We start from the raw sequence: 17,992 nt of genomic DNA on the forward strand, positions 1-17,992 counted from the left end.
CAATTTGAATGATTACATTATATCTGAAAACCTTTAGAGAGGTGGTTCACAAACTTGTCCTGGGGAACCTTAAGCCAGTCAGGTTTTCAGGATATCCACAATGGATATACATGAGATAAATCTGCAAGCAACAGAAGCAGTGCATGCAAATTTAAATCATGCATATTTATTGTGGATATCTTGAAAACCTGGGGGGGGTCTTCCAGCACAGGTTTGGGAGATACTGCTTTACAGCATAGAGGATTGCCCTTAGTTCAAGAAGACTGATGTGCAGTCTTGTCTCCTGGAGGGACCAGGATCCCTAGGAGTGGAGTTCATCCAGTTGAGTTTGTATCCATCTATGGTTAGAACAATTTAATATGGTTGAATTTAGAAAGGCATGTTTTTTGTCAAATTGGAATAGGTCAGCCACCAATACAGGAAGTCTGAGCTTCTCTGGTACACGGATGCATTCCTGTAATCTCTGAATGGCTGCTTCCACTAGAGTTTTAATATCCATTAGGTATATCTCATATGGAGACATGCCATGGGAATTACATGTATTGTTGAGGCCATGAAGCCCAACATTCTCAACATGGTCCAGGTTGATGTCTGCTGACTCTTCCTGATGTTCAGGATTCCACTGCCAGAGAGAAAAACTCTGGCTTGAGAACCCCATTAGATGTGATGGGCTGAAATTGGACTTGGGGTATTTAATGAACCCTAGAACAGGATGTAGATTGAATAAAATTCTGACCCTTTCTACTGTAATAGGATATCTATGACTGCCTTGGCATCCAAGAGGGAGGAGATTTCTAATCTGGGTAGACCCTAGTGACTGTTGAGAGTCAATGTTCTCCTTGGTGAATGATTCGGGGAGGGAGTTCTAATAGGTGTAATTTGTAGCCTTTTCCTTGTTTATTGGTCTAGCTTTTTAAATTTTTTTTCCTCTTATTTTGCATATTTCTATTGCTTCTTTCCCCTCATGTGCTGGCAGATTCGTACTCATTCTTCCATTTGTTGGAATGCTTGTCCATGTTTTAGGATAGTGACTCATTCTGGCTGTTCACTTTTGTACTTCAGCAATTTTTTAATATTTGGGTCTATTGATGCTTTTAAGTATACCTAGAGGCCTATGATGGTAGGCCTCCAGATATAATATTTCTATAAAACCCATATCAGGTCTTAGCATGTACAATCTCAGTATACTTGGTCTGACCCAGTATGGCAATTTTTTATGTTCTTATAGATTACCTGGTAGGCATAGAGGATTTTGCTTGTTCTTACATTCAATTTTTCAAGATCCATACGGGGCCAATCTATAATCCCAAAGCTATATAAGAATATAGCTTTGGCATTATAAGAATATAAGAACTGCAAGCTAAATTGTTGCACCTTCCTCTACTCCTAAATATTTATGTATACCTTCCTGTTCAAATGCCTTTATACTACAGTCTTCAGTTAGAGAGATGTTTCCTTAAAGTTTTACTTTGTCCAGGCAAATGCTATCCTGATATCATCTGGAGTTTTTCTGCTAAAGTGATCATCACAGGAACTGTAAAGTTTCAAGACATCTACAAATAGTAGGTGAAATATTTGTGGATCCTTAATATCTCTAGGAGCTTAAAACCATAGACCTAGGAGCTGAGAGTGGATTTATTGCCAGACAAAACAAACATGATGACAGGGAATCTCCCTGAAATATTCCTCGCTGGATGTTGATATTAGGAATGACAAATTGTACATCTTTATAATTTAGGAGTGAAGTCCTGCCACATTTTTATGGTGAACTTGATGTACTTGATCAATCCAAGATTCACTCTGTACATTTCAAGTCAGTTTATTATCCAAGAGTATGGGATGCTACAGAGGCTTTCTTACTGTCAATCAATGCTATACTGTGATTTTGATTTTCCTTACAACTGGCCATGATGACTTTACTTAAGTTCCAGGATGCTCCTTTTTTTTTTTTTTAATTACCCTTCTGTTCTATCACCAGGATGTTATTAGAGTCTATGTAATTGTCCATTCTATCTGCATCTATTGCAGTGAACAGCTTGTAGATGCCAAGTTAGAGGTTGGTATTTTGGGGGATGTTACTTAGGTCTCCCTTTGAAGAGTCCTTCTTGCTATTATCCGGTGTGGTACTAATTCATTCTGTCTGATCAATTGATTTTTGCAGTTTGCCATGTCTTGCTGGAGAGATTTTAAATGTTTGAGCCAAAAATTGGACACACTATCAGGGCCAGGGCACTTCCTGTTTTTTGGCTCTTTTTAATCTGCTTTCCAGTTCTTTGGTTGCTACTTCAGGCCATTCTATGGTTTTGATATTGGCTTTTCCCAATGTTGTCCATAATCTCATCTGATGTATAAGGGGACTCCCATGACTGTTCAAAATCACTCTCAATGTATAAAAGAGGTGACAGCTGAACTTGTGCCAATCCCATTGACTGTCTTTCTATGCCGAAGGTTAACTCTTGGGGCCTCAGACCTGAAAATTGCTAAGGGTCTGAAGAAACTTTAATCTCTGAGGCCATTTGACTCAACTCAGTACACATCATTAATGTCGACCCATGTAGCTCAATTCTGGTGTTAAGATGCTCAAGGAGACAGCAATAGACAGGTCACATGATATTCCAAATGGGGCTGAGCTGGTCGATATCTGTTTCTCAGCACTCTTCATGGACTGAGCGACTGCCTTTACTTGCCTCCCAAGTTCCTCCTGAAAGCCTCAATGTGTTTCAGCAGATAGAATGACCTTCTTTAGAGTGTCCTGAGGGAAACCAAAGACTCGAAAGCTGGACCACTGGAGTCTAACGCAACAAGGGCTCTAAATGGGAGGCTGAGTTTTCCTCCAGATGTAGTTGATTCGGCGGTTAAAAGGACACCCCTGCATCTCCCTCTTAGCCATAAATTTAAAGAAATGGTCATCATCCTGATCTTCGTCGAACCCTTATAGCAGGTCTTGTGATAGTCAGTGATGACCACCTTCTGCCTACAGTTCAGGCAAAATTTGAAGCCACTGGCCTTTTTCTTTGCCATCATTAGAAAAATGGATAACAAAATAAAACAGGAGAAGAAATTTTAAAGTACAAGTGCTATAGTTAAAGCAGGCCTGCTGATAGAAATGTTGAAAAAGAAAGTGAACTTGAAAACTGGTGAAAAATCTAACTAAAATGAATAAGGGGAAAGAAAATATACCAAAGTACACTCAAAAGAGGGAAAACTGGAGCAAAAAATTCCCAGAGCATCAACACAGCAGAACAAAATGTGTTTGTGGGTTCCAGCAGAAAATAATGAACTGAGGCACACTAAGCAGCTATGGGAATTACCTTGCAAAGTCAGAGGGGCCTACAAGATTTTAGTGGAAAGCTATGGAAACATGTTCCATGTCAACACTATCAGATGACATCATCCATGTATGTGATTATAGTGAACTGCTAGTCTTCAGAGAAATAGATACTATGTTGGTCTGATTATAGGATGACACCTCTGATATTTGGGCCAATACAGTAAATAAAAGTTAGGGGCACAAGAATAGGTGACCCAAACTCCTTTCCTAGTTAGGCCCAGTGAGGCACTGCTGATTCCTCATGTACCAAGAAACTGCAACTGCCTCCTCTCTCCCACTGAGACATTGTAGATTTTTCCCCATCGGGCTCTGTAGGATAGTACTGCTTCTTGGTGGCAGTCTTCGGCCCAGCTGATGGGCTCTACTGAACTTCCTTGGCGGGGGTACTTTTTGGTTGCAATTACAAGATAAGGTAGGATTCTGGACAGACAAAAAGACTCCTTTGTCTTATAAATTGGGCCAATACAGAATTTCATATAAAACAAACAGAGCAGCACTGTAGAAAACATTCAGTGGAGAGGCTCAGCTCATGAACAAACTCAAGTTGTGCTATTTATATCTTCCTGTGAATGTCAAAGACCAGTTTCTCTGTTATAAAGACTTTTTAGCTAGAAAATCTCTTTCAGGGAATCAGTCCTCTGCTCAGCTAAGAAACAGCAACGTAAAAACAAACATACCCCCTCCCTCAGATTCTTTGATATCATCTTCTATTGCTTCATCAATGGCTTCATCAAATTCATCAAACCTAAAATAAAGAGATGACCATTTCTTCAACGTAACAGCAGCTGATATACACTCAAAGGAAACTAACAAACAATATCATGCTAACATTATAAGACTGACTAAAGAAAACACATTTATTAGAGGTCCAGACCCACCCAGTCTGTTCACTGCCCCATCTGATGCAATGCCATAAAGACTCCCTGATTTCTGGCTTTAACCTCAGGCTTCCCACTTTCCCTGTTCCATACATTTTCAATACCTTCTTTGCTCAAAACACAATTGTTACATACATCGACCATTTATAATGTGAAGAAATACTTCCTGATGGCACTTGTAACCTTCATATAGTGAGTCTCTTGTCCCGGCCTCAGCTTTACAGTTATGTAGAAATAAACTACAGATATTAGGCTGGAAAATTTCCAAAAGTCAGTTCTACTGGGTGCCTAAAATTTGGCACTTGGTGCTCAAAATACGGAAAAGCAAAAAATAAAAACAAACTAAGAAAAAGAGCAAATAAATTAAGCCTAACAAAATAGCAAAGTATTAACAACATAAAAGAAAAAAAAGTTAATTAAAAGTTAAGAAATGTTTTCCTGGTATGTAAATTTTCTAAATATATTTCCTTGTCTGATGGGCATATTCACTTGGTCTCCTGAATACTGCTTAGGAAACAGATAACAAGGAACCTGCTGATTATCCCCATCATGTGCCTTTTCTCTGCCAAGCAATCTAGCTTGTGGCTACTGAGGTTGAGATCTTTAAAAAGGGCATCATTAGATGTCATAAGAGAAACTGAAAGATTCTGTTCCTTTTCACTACTAGCTAACTTGCTCAAAATAACATAGAAAAAAAAAACTTTCCTGTTTTTGGCTCCATTTATTTTATCTGTTGCTGTTATTTGTAAGTTATATTTTTTTTGGTACCTCTTTTAAAACACAAATGAGAAAAAACATTTACAAATGTAAAAGGATATCAAAAGCAGAGCATTACATTTGTGAGCACAGAAATTCAAAGAATCCTAGAGTGCAGTTAACTGACTCTACCTCCATTCAAGAATCCTTTATCCATTTCCAATAAGCCCCCCAAATAGAGTCATATTTCTGCAGGGTATCATGAAAGGAGTGAGACATACTCCTTTCATTATTGCAATATCTGTAACCACCCGCTGCCAATGAACACTCTGTGGCTTTGTTTTCCAAAAGCAGGCGACAGTTATCCTAGCAGCATGAAGTAAATGCAAAATTATAAGTTATCTTTTTTGTTGTTCTAATATCTTACTCTTCTAACCTTCTTTAGGATTAAAAGGTGTATACTACATAGGGAGGGTAATTTAAAGGCAGTTTCCATGGGTAAAACAGTGCTTTACCTATGAAAATGCCCACTCTATATGTAGGCAAAAGTACATGCATAGATAGCAAAGTTGTTTACCTGTAACAGGTATTGTTCATAGACAGCAGGACAAATCAGCGACACACGAGTGATGTCATCTGATGATGCGGAGATGAAAAAGCATTTCTGCACAGCCACTGCTGCACCAGTATCCTCAGTCTTTATAGCCAGTCTTTTATAGTCTTTATGTGGCTGATTTGTCCTGTTGTCTAAGAAGAATATCTGCTACAGGTGAGCAACTTTGCTCTCTCCATGGACAAGCAGGACAGAGATCAGCCACACAATGGAGAATACCATGCTGAAGGCTGCATGAAATTATTATGCTCTTATTTAATAGTGGAACATGCATCCCATATTTATGCCAGGGGCTGAGGGGAAGAGTTGAAGGAATCAGTTAAATAAGCTCTTTAGAACTGCATGTCCAAAACTGTTTTAACACAAAATACTTTCTAGGCAGTAATGAACAGTAAAAGTATGGATACGAGACCAAATGGCAGCCTTCCGGCAGAGTGGGAATGGGCTTGAGAGGCTTTTACTGTAAATTGAAAATGTTGACCTGATTGATTATAACAAGTAGGAGATACCATCAGATAGCCAAGTTGAAAGAGTTCACTTTGCAACTGGAGGGTCCTGATTGACTGGGTTGAAGGCGACAAATTTTTGTCATGACTTTCTGAAAGCCTTTGCTCTTCCTAAATAGGACAAAGCTTTTCTGCAATCCAATGTGTGAAGTCTGCTTGCTCTTATTAGGGGTGTGATCTCGGAAAAAATATTCTCAAGTCAATGGATTGATTTTGATGAAACTGAGACACAGCTTTCTGCAGAAATTTTGGATGAGTTTTCAAAAGTACTCTGTTGTGGAAAATTTGAATAAAAGAAGAGTAAGTGACTAAGGCTTGCTGGTCAGAGATAGCTTCTATGAAAAATTGAATCTTCCAAGAAAGGAATTTCAGCTCTGCTGTTACCAAAGGCTCAAATGACAGTTTCATTAGTTAAGCCAGAACTACAGTGAGATCCCAAGGTGCAGTAAAATCTTTAATTAGAGGTTTTAAATGCTTCAAACCTTTCATGAATCTTGCTATTGTAGGTTGATAAATGGGATGCCCTTTTTAAATTTTCATTGTATGATGCTACAGCACTGTGATGATCTCTGACAGAGGTATTTTTTTCAATCCTGAATCAGAAAGGTTTAGCAGATATTGAAGTAAAATGGGAATAGGACTCTTAAAGGGGTCCTGGTGAAGACATGTGAATCAGATCATAAACTTTTTCCATCTGAAGTTGTAGAATCTTCTTGTATTTTTTGGCAGCTAAAAGAAATGTTCCTACTTCAGCACGCAAATAGAGAAGATACTAGATGACTTTCAACATCTATGTCATCACAGCTAAAGACTGAAGGTTGGGATACAGAAGATTCCCATTCCATTGGGTGATCAGGGATGGGAATATTTGTAATCTTATTGGGAAACCAATAAGATTACAAATATTTAAACCAAACCTTAAAGGTTCAAAAGTGGCTATGAAAATTATTTGCCCTCCCCCTTCTCTTAACTACTTGACTTAGATATGAATGGAATTGGGAAAAACACATAGCACAGTCTTGGATTCCATGTAACTGAGAAAGCCTCTGCAGCCAGACTGTTTTGGGATGGATTCTGGAACCATATCTTGGAATGGAAGAATAGCCTAGTGGATAGAGCAGCAGGCTACAAACCAGGGACCAAATTCCACTGCTGCTCTTTGTGACCATGGGTAAGTCACTTTACCCTCAGTTGGCTCAGATACAAACTTACCAGGTCATTCATCAATATGCATTATTATTCATAACACATGGCATGAATGCAAATTTTTTGGAGGGGCAGGATCAGGGAGGAGTTTGGGCGGGATTTATGAAAATGAGGGGCAATGTCGTACCATGCGATAGCATACCACATGCTATTACATGGTTTTAACGCCGGCGTTAGGCTGTGCGATAAGCCCGAAATGGCTATAACGCAATTCGCAATAAATTTTTGGAATTGCATTTTGGCCATTTCTGGGCTTGGGGAGAGAGTGGGAGAGTGGAGTGGAGTGGAGTAGAGTGCCTCTGGGGAAGGCCTCATTGTGTGCACCTATTTATATCTCTATAGGAGGGCCACCTAATAGGTCGAGGTGAGGTGCTGGTGGTTCAAGCTAGGGTGAGAGAACATAGTAGAAATTTCATCTTTTTGAGACTTTCCTCACTCCAAATGACATCAAATCTTCACCAAGGTGTACTGTGCTGTTCGTACGTCTCACTTTACATGAGAAACTGGTCCCTAAACCACCACTAACACATCACCTCGACCTATTAGGTGGCCCTCCTATAGAGATATAAATACTTAACTACTATGAGGGCCTTGTAGATTGGTTCTCTCTCTCCCCCCTCCCCCAGCGCAGGATGCGAAAATAGGAATCAGCACACAGTGCACTAAGTTTACCGCACCATGCGGAAATACCGATGTGAAGCAGTAAGTTATCGCGTGGTGCAGTAATTCAAAAATTTCCATAAACACGCCCCTTTTTGTTATCAATGTATTAGTAACTTTTTGGTGAATCTAGGTATTATATTGTAAGCTCCTCTAGGGATAGGGAAATCACCACAGTATCTGAATGTAATACACTTTGAGGTGCCAAAAGCAGAATATTAAATAAAAAAAAACAACCCCACTTTGTTATTTACTGGCATTACAAATAGATCTATCAATGGAGTGCCCCAGAGTTGCAAGAGCTCTTGTGTTACTCTTCTGTCTAACGACCATTTTGTGGTTGTAAGTGGTGACAATCTGTCTGCTATGTGAATCTCCCTCATCAGGATATAGACAGCTTGGAGTACAATTCCTTGGGAATCTGCCCATCTCCAGATTTTGTAAGCTGCTTGACAAAGACAGATTGCATCATTTCCTCCCTGTTTGTAATATAAAACACTGCTACTTGGTTATCCATTTAGAATAAGACTACTTTGTTTTTTTAACCATGGATTGAGAGCATTGAAGATGGCTTTTAGCTCATGTGAAGTAATTTTTCTATTGGCAATCAAATTTCTTGAGAAGATAAGTTGTTGAGATGTGCTCCCCATCCTCAATTGGAAGCATGAGTTTACTATCTCGAAACTGAGGGTGGTGACAACACTGACCTTTGAGGAGGTTTAGCAAATTTAACCACCATGTTAGAGAATGCATGACAGCACTGGGTACTTGCACCTTGTGGAACAGTAAAAATGACAGGAGTCAAGTGGCACCTTATAGACTAAGCAATTTTTTGAAGCATGAGCTTTCGAGGACAGAGTCCACTTCATCAGATGAATCTTCATAAGGCTGACGAATTTTCACTTCATACGGCTGAATCCAGTGCTTTCCATGTGGAGAAAATGATTCAGAAGGATAGCCGTATTAGTCTGATGTAGACTAACCAATTCATTGAATCATGAGCTTTCGAGGACAGAGTGTGTCTGCAGTAGGTGGCTCTGGAGCAGCTGAAGTGTGGAGCCACTGGATGGGGCACCTCAATGGAGTGGATTCTTAATCCTGCCAGGGTATGTACACAGCCTGCTGAGATATTTGATTTTTTTTCTGTAAAACTGGGAATATGACCTGGGGAGATGTAGTCCCATGCAGTCCTGTCAGTGAAAGATGGTGGCCTTGGAGAAGTGACTGGGGCTTCAGTGGATTTTGAGATGCCTTCCCCCTCTGTGGAGTGGGATCTAATCCTATTCTGGTGAGACCACTAGCTATTACTCTGGATGCTAATTGGCATGCACTGCCTCCATAACATGCAAATTTTCTCTCATACATATTCATTGTAGATATCCCAAAAACCCGACTGGCTGGTGGCCCTCCAGGACAGGTTTGGGGACCACTGGATTAGAGGGTTTCATCTCCAAATGTTCTGCAGATATTGCTGACTTTATATCTTTAATTGAATCACAAGCGTCTTCTCAGGGGAAGGCTATGGAAGATCTCACTAAAATTGTAGGAGATTTGGAAGTTAATGCATGGAAGCTTAATTCTGTACAAATAATGGTTTCTCAAGATCAGATGGTTGTTCTTCATAGTTCACCACATGCAGATGGGCTCCCAAAGCCGCCATGGCATGGTTGGAATGAGCCTTGTTGTGGCCTCCAAGCTGAAGGCCCACATAGCAGAAGGAAATACAATCTGCCAGCCAGTTGGATAACGTGTGCTTGGTAACTGCAATCCCCAATCTGTTCTTATCGAAGGAAACAAAGAGTTGCGTGGACTGTCGGTGGCCTGCTGTTCTCTCCAGAGAGAAAGCCAAGGTTCTTTTGCAGACCAGGCTGCGTACAGCCCGTTCACCATGGTGAGAATATGGCCTGGGAAAAAAAGGTAGGTAGGATAATTGACTGGCTGAGATTAAAATCAGTCACCACCTTAGGCAGGAACTTAGGGTGGTTGCAAAGCGCCACCCTATCATGAAAAAATTTTGTGTAAGATGGATATGTTACCAATGCCTGAAGCTCACTGTCTGTGTGTGCTGAAGTAACCGCAATCAAGAAGATAACCTTCCATGTCAGGTACTTCAACTCGCATGAACACTGTTGCTCAAAGGGATCTCGCATGAGATGAGCCAGGACTATGTTAAGATCCCAGGACACACCAGGAGGCCGCAGGGGAGGTTTCAGCTGAAGCAAATCTGGCATGAACTGGCTCACCACAGGATGCATGGAAATCTGTGAACCATCCACCTCGTGGTGGTCGGCCCCGATAGCACTGAGGTGCACTCTGAAAGAGTTGGTTTTCAGACCAGAATCAAAAAGAGATAGCAAGTAGTCCATCAACTTGAGAGTAGGACAAGAGAATGGATCCAAGCCATGCCTCTCACACCAAATGGAGAACCTCCTCCTCTTCAGTGTACAACTTCCTGGTGGATGGCTTTCAAGAAGCTACCAGGACCGAGATACGTCCTCAGAGAGGTCAAGGGACCATAGGACTAACCTCTCAACTTCCAGGCCATCAGAGACAGTGCCCAGAGGTTGGGATGGTGCAGCCTGCCCTGATCCTGTGAGATCAGGTCAGGGAAGGTCCCTAGATTGAATGGTTCCCTGAAGGAGAGGTCCCGAATGATTAGGGACCTCTCGACAGGCCTGTCTCGACCACCAGGCGTCCACAAAAATCATGGTCCCTCCCCATCCTGCTGGAGCTTCAGGAGAGTCTTCAACACCAGCATAAGCGGAGGATATGCATATAGCAGGCTCTTGCTCCAATGGTGGCAAAGGCATCTGAGGCTGGCCCCTCGGTTCCCCAGTGAAGGGATCAGAAATTGCTCACTTTGCTGTTGTAGGGGGAGGCGAAGAGATTTATGTTCGGTTCCTCCCAGAGATGGAAAAGGTGATTCGCTACTGCCTGGTCCAGGGACCACTCATGGGGGTGGAATGCTCAGCTCAGATGATCTGCCACCACATTCTATGATCCCACTAGGTACACTGCCCAAAGCAGAATTCCCTGAGACTGGGCCCAGGAAAAAATTTGGTCAGCTTCCTGGCAGAGAAGGAGCGATCCGGTACCTCCTTGCTTGCTGATGTACCACATCACTATCTGGTTGTCGGTCTGGACCAGGACCACTTGGATTGGACAGGTGATCCTGGAAAGCCCAAAGCGCATAACTTGATCATCCGAAGTTCCAGGAAGTTGATCTGGCACAAAGCCTTCTGGGCTGACTAGCAACCTTGTGTGTGGAGGCCGTCCACATGCGCCTCCCCAGCCAGGGTGGAAGCATCCGTAGTGAGCGCAACCTGGCACAGAGGGTCTGAAAGGGAATCCCCCACTCCAGGTTGGGGAGAATTTCCCACCAGGACAAGGAGACCTGGAGGGGTGGCATGATGCGCACCTGCACACTGATCCTGGGAGGTCTGGCGCCACTGCGACAGCAGAGTCCATTGGGCTCTCCGCATGTGCAAGCTGGCCAAGGGTGTGACATGGACCAAGGCAGTCATGTGACCCAACAACCAAAGCATAAGGCGGGCCGGCACCTGTTGGCTGCAGTGGACCAAACTCACCAGAGACACTATAGCAAGCACTCGTCAAGAGGAAGGAAAGCCCAGCTTTGAGTCATATCCAGGTGGGCCCCGATGAAGTCCAACTGAGTCGACGGAACAAGATGGGACTTCGGGTAGTTGATGACAAATCCGAGGGATTCCAGCACCCATATGGTCAAGTTGAGGGAATGAAGCGTCTCTTCGCGTGTGGCCATCTTGATCAGCCAGTCGTTCCAAGTAGGGGGAAGATGTGCACCGCTAGTCGATGAAGGTGTGCACCCATGACTGCCAAGCACTTGGTAAAGACACGTGGGGCCAAGACCAGGCCAAACGGCCATAGCTAATACTGGAAGTGATTGTCGCCTACCAGGAATTGAAGGTACTTCCTGTGACCGGGGGAGATTCCTATGTGGGCATAAGTGCCCTTTAGGTCGAGGAAGCAAAGCCAGTCCCCTCTTTGCAGGAGGGGAATCAGGGTGCCCAGTGAGACCATCTTGAACTTTTCTCTTCATAGATATTTGTTCAAGGCTCTCAGGTCTAAGATGGGGCATAATCTCCTTCTTTGGAATCAGGAAGTATTTGGAGTAGAATCCCTGTCCTTGATGACCTTGTAGAACAGGTTCTACCACTCCTGCTATTAAAAAGGTGGAGAGCTCTGTCCAAAGAAGCGCTCAGTACCCAGCACCGATGTTGGTGGAGAACACCCAGGACTCCCGGGGGCAGCTAAGAGGACCCTGGTACTGCCCCAAGCAAAGCACTGTATGATGATGGTGACCGGTGCCAATGCTTCCAAGGTTTCCCACGGTGCTCGGCTCAGTCTTTCCCTGGCACTGAGGATGGAGATAATCCTGAGGTCCTGGAGCACGACGACACTGAAGAAGGCCTATCTCCAGCACCATGCTCATGTGAGGGCACCACGGTACTTGGGAGTAGAGGCTCATGACGCTGGAGTTGAAGGGTCAGATTCTTTAGTCCCAAAGAGTTTTTCCATTTTATCAAGTCGAGCCAGACGACCCTTGGGGGTCATTTGGTCGCAAAGATGACACCTCTGGATGTCGTGCGACGCTCCCAGGCAGAAGATGCAAATGTCAAGCGGATCTGTAATAGACATGGTCCGCTGACATAGAGGGCATCAGCGAAAACCCGACGCCATGAAAGAGAGCCAGCGAATGGTCGATGACCAGTGGATACAGAGGACGGCACAGTCGGGAATCGACTGCAAAGAAGGTACAAGAAGTTACCATACCACCCTGAAGCACCGACTGGGGAAGGGGGACCCAGCACAGAAAAGTACTGAAAAAGTGCCGAGAAAGATTCTAAAGAGCAGAGCTCCAAAAACCCGCGAGGCAAACAGCTCCACGGAAAAGAAGAGACTGAAGAGGGACACTGTGTGGACAGTGGCATGCTGGGCATGCTCAGTGTGCCTAAGTCAAAGTTCTAGAAACTGACAGACGTGTTCCATGCTGGGCTCCATCTGATGATGTCACCCATGTGTGAGGACTACCATCCTGCTTGTCCTAGGAGAAAGATAGGTAGATGCAGATCCCTCCAGCGATTCATACAGGTCGATCATCTGATGTTATCCTTTTCTTAGAGTAATGCAGCTCATGAGACTAAGTCTGGTTTGTTTCTTCTCTGCATTGATAGGGAGTGATGGAAGACTGACTTTTCATTTTAGGTGCCAAAGATTCTAAAATGAGAGACATCTGCTCCAGTGGCAGAGGGGGTGGCATCTCAGTAAAATCATTTTATTTATTTATTTATTTAAAACTTTTTATATACCGGCATTAGTAAGCATACATCATACCGGTTCACATTGTAACTTGATTACAAAATCAAGCCACATTTTTCTTAGAAAGGCCTGAGGTACAACAGCAGGAACTCCAGTGGAAGAACTATGATTGAGGTAGTAAAGTGCAGGAGACTTTAGCTTCACAGTGGAAGATTCTGTACAAATCTTTTTTTGGAAACTTGCACTAAAGAACTGATCCATACCTTGATGCTCATTCCTAGGGATAAGCGATGGCGTTCCCAAAGTCTAACCATTTATGAATTTTTCCTTGAGGAACTTTTAAACCCATTTATGCTAAATGTCTTATCCACATCCTCAACCAATAAAATCCTTGAAATGCCAAGGGTCAATTAAGGTCTGCAGTAAATAAGACGGGAGATGAAGATGAGCAACTGGATGGGCCTTCTAGCTTTTATCTGCTGATATGTTCTATGTTTCATATGAGTCAACATAACTCCCCCCCCAATATTCTTAGTGGGCAGAATGGTTAAGTTAGAGAAGCTTTTAAAACCTTTCAACACCAATAATCTCCCCAGAAAGGGGATAAAACCTCAAATTAAAAATGAGACCCTTAATGACTGTGTTGCTCTTAAATAATTTATTTTTCTAGAAACATATTTCCTCGTATTCTTCCTGTAAGCTATGCTTTTCTTGGGCTTGTCAGCACTTGATTCTTGTGCTTTTCGCCCAATCAGCTTTAGCTCCATTCTCTCATGCTGAGATGGTGAAGAAGGGTGCAAGGAATGGGGATTAAATTGAGGCAGCATCCAGATATTTTCCCCTTTAGTTCCCCAAGGCCTCTCCCTCTATCCTGATGTTGCAATGACGACAGATGGTGGCTTCCTTTGCTCCCTAGTGTTTGTGGACCTTTGCAATCACTATTGAGATTTGTTTCTGCTTCCACCCCCATCTGATTGTGAAAGCTGCTGTGGTAGTAGTCAGAGCCCTAGCCAGCCCAAAGAAAGGGAGCTGTGCATTTTCTTGTTTGATAACATTAGGAAACACAAAGACACGCTACAGTGAATGACCCAAGTGAGTTTCCAGCCGGATTCTCTGAAACTTTCTAATATACTCTGGTGCCTCTCTTCACTGACAGTGAAACAGGGCCTTTTCAACCAATCACTCTTCTTCAGCACATCCCATACCTATAGCTTATGCATTTTCGTGTCCTCGTCGATCTTCTTTCCAATAATTTGGATTTTTTGGAATCTTTTTTCTTTACATCCAAAGGTTCTGAAATTTCTGGCTCCTGTTGAAAACAACAATGAAATGTAAGTAAGGATACATCAAAGTGCTTTACACCATCTCTCCACCCTTAAACATATGAGAAACAGCCAAACATTAAGATCTAAGAAAACAGTGGACAATCTACAAGTAAATTCTTGCTGCTCTGGCTTCTGTGTACAAATCAGACTTATGAGAGGAAAATCAGGTGTAAAAATGTTTGGGCACCACAAAAACAAACTACCACCATCAGGTGTTACAAAACTTTTATTACGTTTTTTCACAATGATGTCTGATCTTGAAAGTAAATTGGTGTATGAAATTTACTGACCAATTAACAGTTACCGATTTCCAAAGTAGATTAACGAAAAAGCCCTCATATGATCTGACTGAACTGGATGCTTAGCTCAGCTAATTGTGAAAGCTTTTCCATCTCAAATCCAACTTTCTAATCTTAGACAGGTCAAATTATATGCCCAATGACAAGGCAGTGCCTACAAAACAGGAGCATTTCAGAGGAGTTCCCATGGAATCAGAAAGATGAAACACACTTAGCCAAACCTGAACGTGCATGAAAATGATAGCCAGGCAAGTAACATGACAACTAGCATAAAACAAATAAGAATGGATTCTCTGTTCAGATATTTTTACTGGACTGACAGGAAAATAACCCAAAGATGATACAGGGGCCTATATGATGCAGGCTCATATAGGTTCCTTCTTCATTTTTTAGATATCATACCTCAAAAGCTCATGTGCCTTATTATCTTTGGGTTATTCTCCATTGATCCAACCTGCACAGAATCCAGTTTTCTCCAGGATCAAAACCTATAGAGATAAGATCCCATGCTGATTTAAATTATGAGCAAGGTGATCCCCAAGCCACGCTCCCATAAAAAGGCTAAAAATACTTATAAAAGAAAAGTAAGGAAAAGTTGAAAAAAATCTGTAAAATAAAGAGAGAATACACCAGATGGAAAATCTAATCTACAAAAGTGGTAACATGCTGTTGAAACAATTCTCAACATGCAAATTAATTTGTGAGACTGCACAGTACTACACCAATGTCTTTTGGCGCTATGTACTGCTTAATCAAATGTGTGTGTCAGAGAAGGTACTAAGTACAGTATATTGGAGAGCCTTTCACATATAAGTGGAGGTGTAGCCTAGTGGTTAGAGCAGAGGGCTATAAACCAGAAGACCAGGGTTCAAGTCCCAGTGTCGCTCCTTGTGACCTTGGGCAAGTCACTTTACCCTCCACTGACTCAGGTACAAACTTAGATTGTAAGTCCTCTGGGGATAGGGGAATCCCTACAGTACCTGAAATGTAATCCACTTTGAAGCGCTGCAAAAAGCGGAATATAAATCTAAATAAATAAATAAAATAAATAAGGTACTATGGGGGAGACACAGACCATGTTCTTACAAACTTTGAAAATGGTCATTTTCTGTCTCCATGTCATATTGCACACATCTGTAAAAAGAGCCATGAGAAGGCAGGTCCTTGCCTACAGACACAGCTAGGACAGGCTAGGACAGTGCACTTCACTTGGTGCTGGAGCTTCCACAAAGACTGGGTACATCAAAAAAATCTAATTTTATTCCTTCTTAATCTGCCCCAATCTAACTTCTCCCCTTCCCCAGTGAAGTAGCTGAACATCTGTATATCTTCTTTTACAGTATTCAGGAAGTGAAGAGAAGTAGCAAGGGGCTTATAATCTTTTCCCACAGTATGTTCAAGCAAAATCCAAGCAGAAGCTGAGTGAATGGAACATTTACTTTTACTTCTGATAATTTTATTTGTATTTCTAAGGTAACTGAATTAAAAATATTTATGAAAAATGCACAAATAGTAGCTAAGGTTGAAACCTTGATGTTTGGTGCTACTGTTCATCTATTTGAAACTTGAGCTAATTCAGCCATGTGTGCATGTGTATAAAGCCTGTTCTAAATTATTTAAAATCCAGTTCTTGATTATCTCTAAAGCCTGTTTGTTCTAAGTTTTGTAAAAGCTACCTTTCTGATTTCTTTAAAGCCTGTTTTGCTGCATTAATGTTACATGTAAACCGATGTGATGTTCCCAACGAACGTCTGTCTATAAAAATGTTTAAATAAAATAAATAAATAAATAATTAAAGTTCAGTAAAATATGCCTATCTACCAAGAATGAAATGGGTCCCCTATTAGGAAAAAATTGTCACTGCTATGCAAGTCTCTGAAAATGTACCTATAAGTAAACTGGACAATCTTACAATCTGAATAGAATTAGGCTAATTATACATTTACACAGAACAGTATTGTGGCAAGATCAATGACAATGTACAATTCTTTCTGTAGTTTCAATCTCCAGGTCAGCTTTCAAGGTACTACAAATTGTGCATTTCCATAAAGCCCTTATTCCATTCCTTCCCTCCCTCAAACTCCACATTCCCCGCTAATCTCCCTAAGAACATGCCACACTGGGTCAGACCAAGGGTCCATCAAGTAGAAAGTAGAAAATAGAAAGTAGATTGGAAACACGCTCAGTGAGCGTGCAGGCTCTCTAAACTGCTTTGGAGACGGAAATTACTGAAGAGCTTCACTTCCTGTGGGGGTATCTGTACCCGTGCTGACGTCAGATCCGTCTCCAACTGCTAGCACGAGCACACTATACCCACTTGTTCTGAGTCCATCTGCATACACGACAGGAAAGCTTCGTTGCTGAATACTTGTTGCCTGTAAACCGATATAATGTCCAGCAACGAATGTTGGTATAGAAAAACCCCCCCCAAAAAACCCTTAACCTTAAAGCACATCCTTTAGCAACAATTTCCAAAGTTTAATTATGCACTGAGTGAAAAATACTTTTATGATTTGTTTTAAATGTGCTACCTATTAGGTTCATTGAGTATTCCCTAGTCCTAGTATTATCCGAAAGGGTAAATAACAGTTCCCTGTTTACCCGTTCCATCCCACTCAAGATTTTGTAGACCTCTATCATATCTCCCATCAACCATCTCTTCATCAGGCTGAAGAGCCCTAACCTTATTTATTTTTATTTATTTATTTCAAAATCTTATATTCTGCCTCTTTCAACAAAAAGTGACCAGGGCAGATTATATAAATATAAACATGTAAAACACAAATTTTCAAAACTACAGAAAAAACATAAATAATCAGGTAAAAGCTTCTTTAAAAAATGTTTTGCCATTTTTCCTAAAAGCTTTGTTCTCAAACTTGTTTAGGCTTTCTTCATAGGAGAGTCATTTTGGTTGCCCTTCTCTGTAATTTTTCTAGTTTCACTATATCTTTTCACAACTAGAGCAACCAGAACTGCATACAATACTCAAGGTATGAGCCCATCATGGACCAATATAGAGGCATTATGATAGAACAGAAACTATTTTCCATTCCTTTCATAATAATACCTAACATTCTATTTGCTTTATTGACCATTGCCACTTACTGGTCAAGAATTTCAAAGTATTGTCCACAATGTTTCCAAGATTTTTGTTCTAGGGTGATGATGCTTAATAGAGAC

General features: G+C 41.6%; 1 protein-coding gene across 4 annotated transcripts in view; it reads right to left on the bottom strand.

Moving 5' to 3' along the window:
- The window catches only part of RSF1 (remodeling and spacing factor 1), a 293,731-nt gene that overhangs the window by 26,274 nt on the left and 249,465 nt on the right, over positions 1 to 17,992 (bottom strand). For all 4 annotated transcript variants that reach the window (XM_029602188.1, XM_029602187.1, XM_029602189.1 and 1 more), the window contains 2 exons: positions 14,394 to 14,497; positions 4,009 to 4,076 (listed from right to left, as the gene is read on the bottom strand). In XM_029602188.1, coding sequence (XP_029458048.1) covers positions 4,009 to 4,076; positions 14,394 to 14,497 — 172 coding nt within the window. The remainder of the gene's footprint in view (positions 1 to 4,008; positions 4,077 to 14,393; positions 14,498 to 17,992) is intronic.

Source organism: Rhinatrema bivittatum, chromosome 5, assembly GCF_901001135.1.
Source record: "Rhinatrema bivittatum chromosome 5, aRhiBiv1.1, whole genome shotgun sequence".
Taxonomy (NCBI): Eukaryota; Metazoa; Chordata; class Amphibia; order Gymnophiona; family Rhinatrematidae; genus Rhinatrema; species Rhinatrema bivittatum.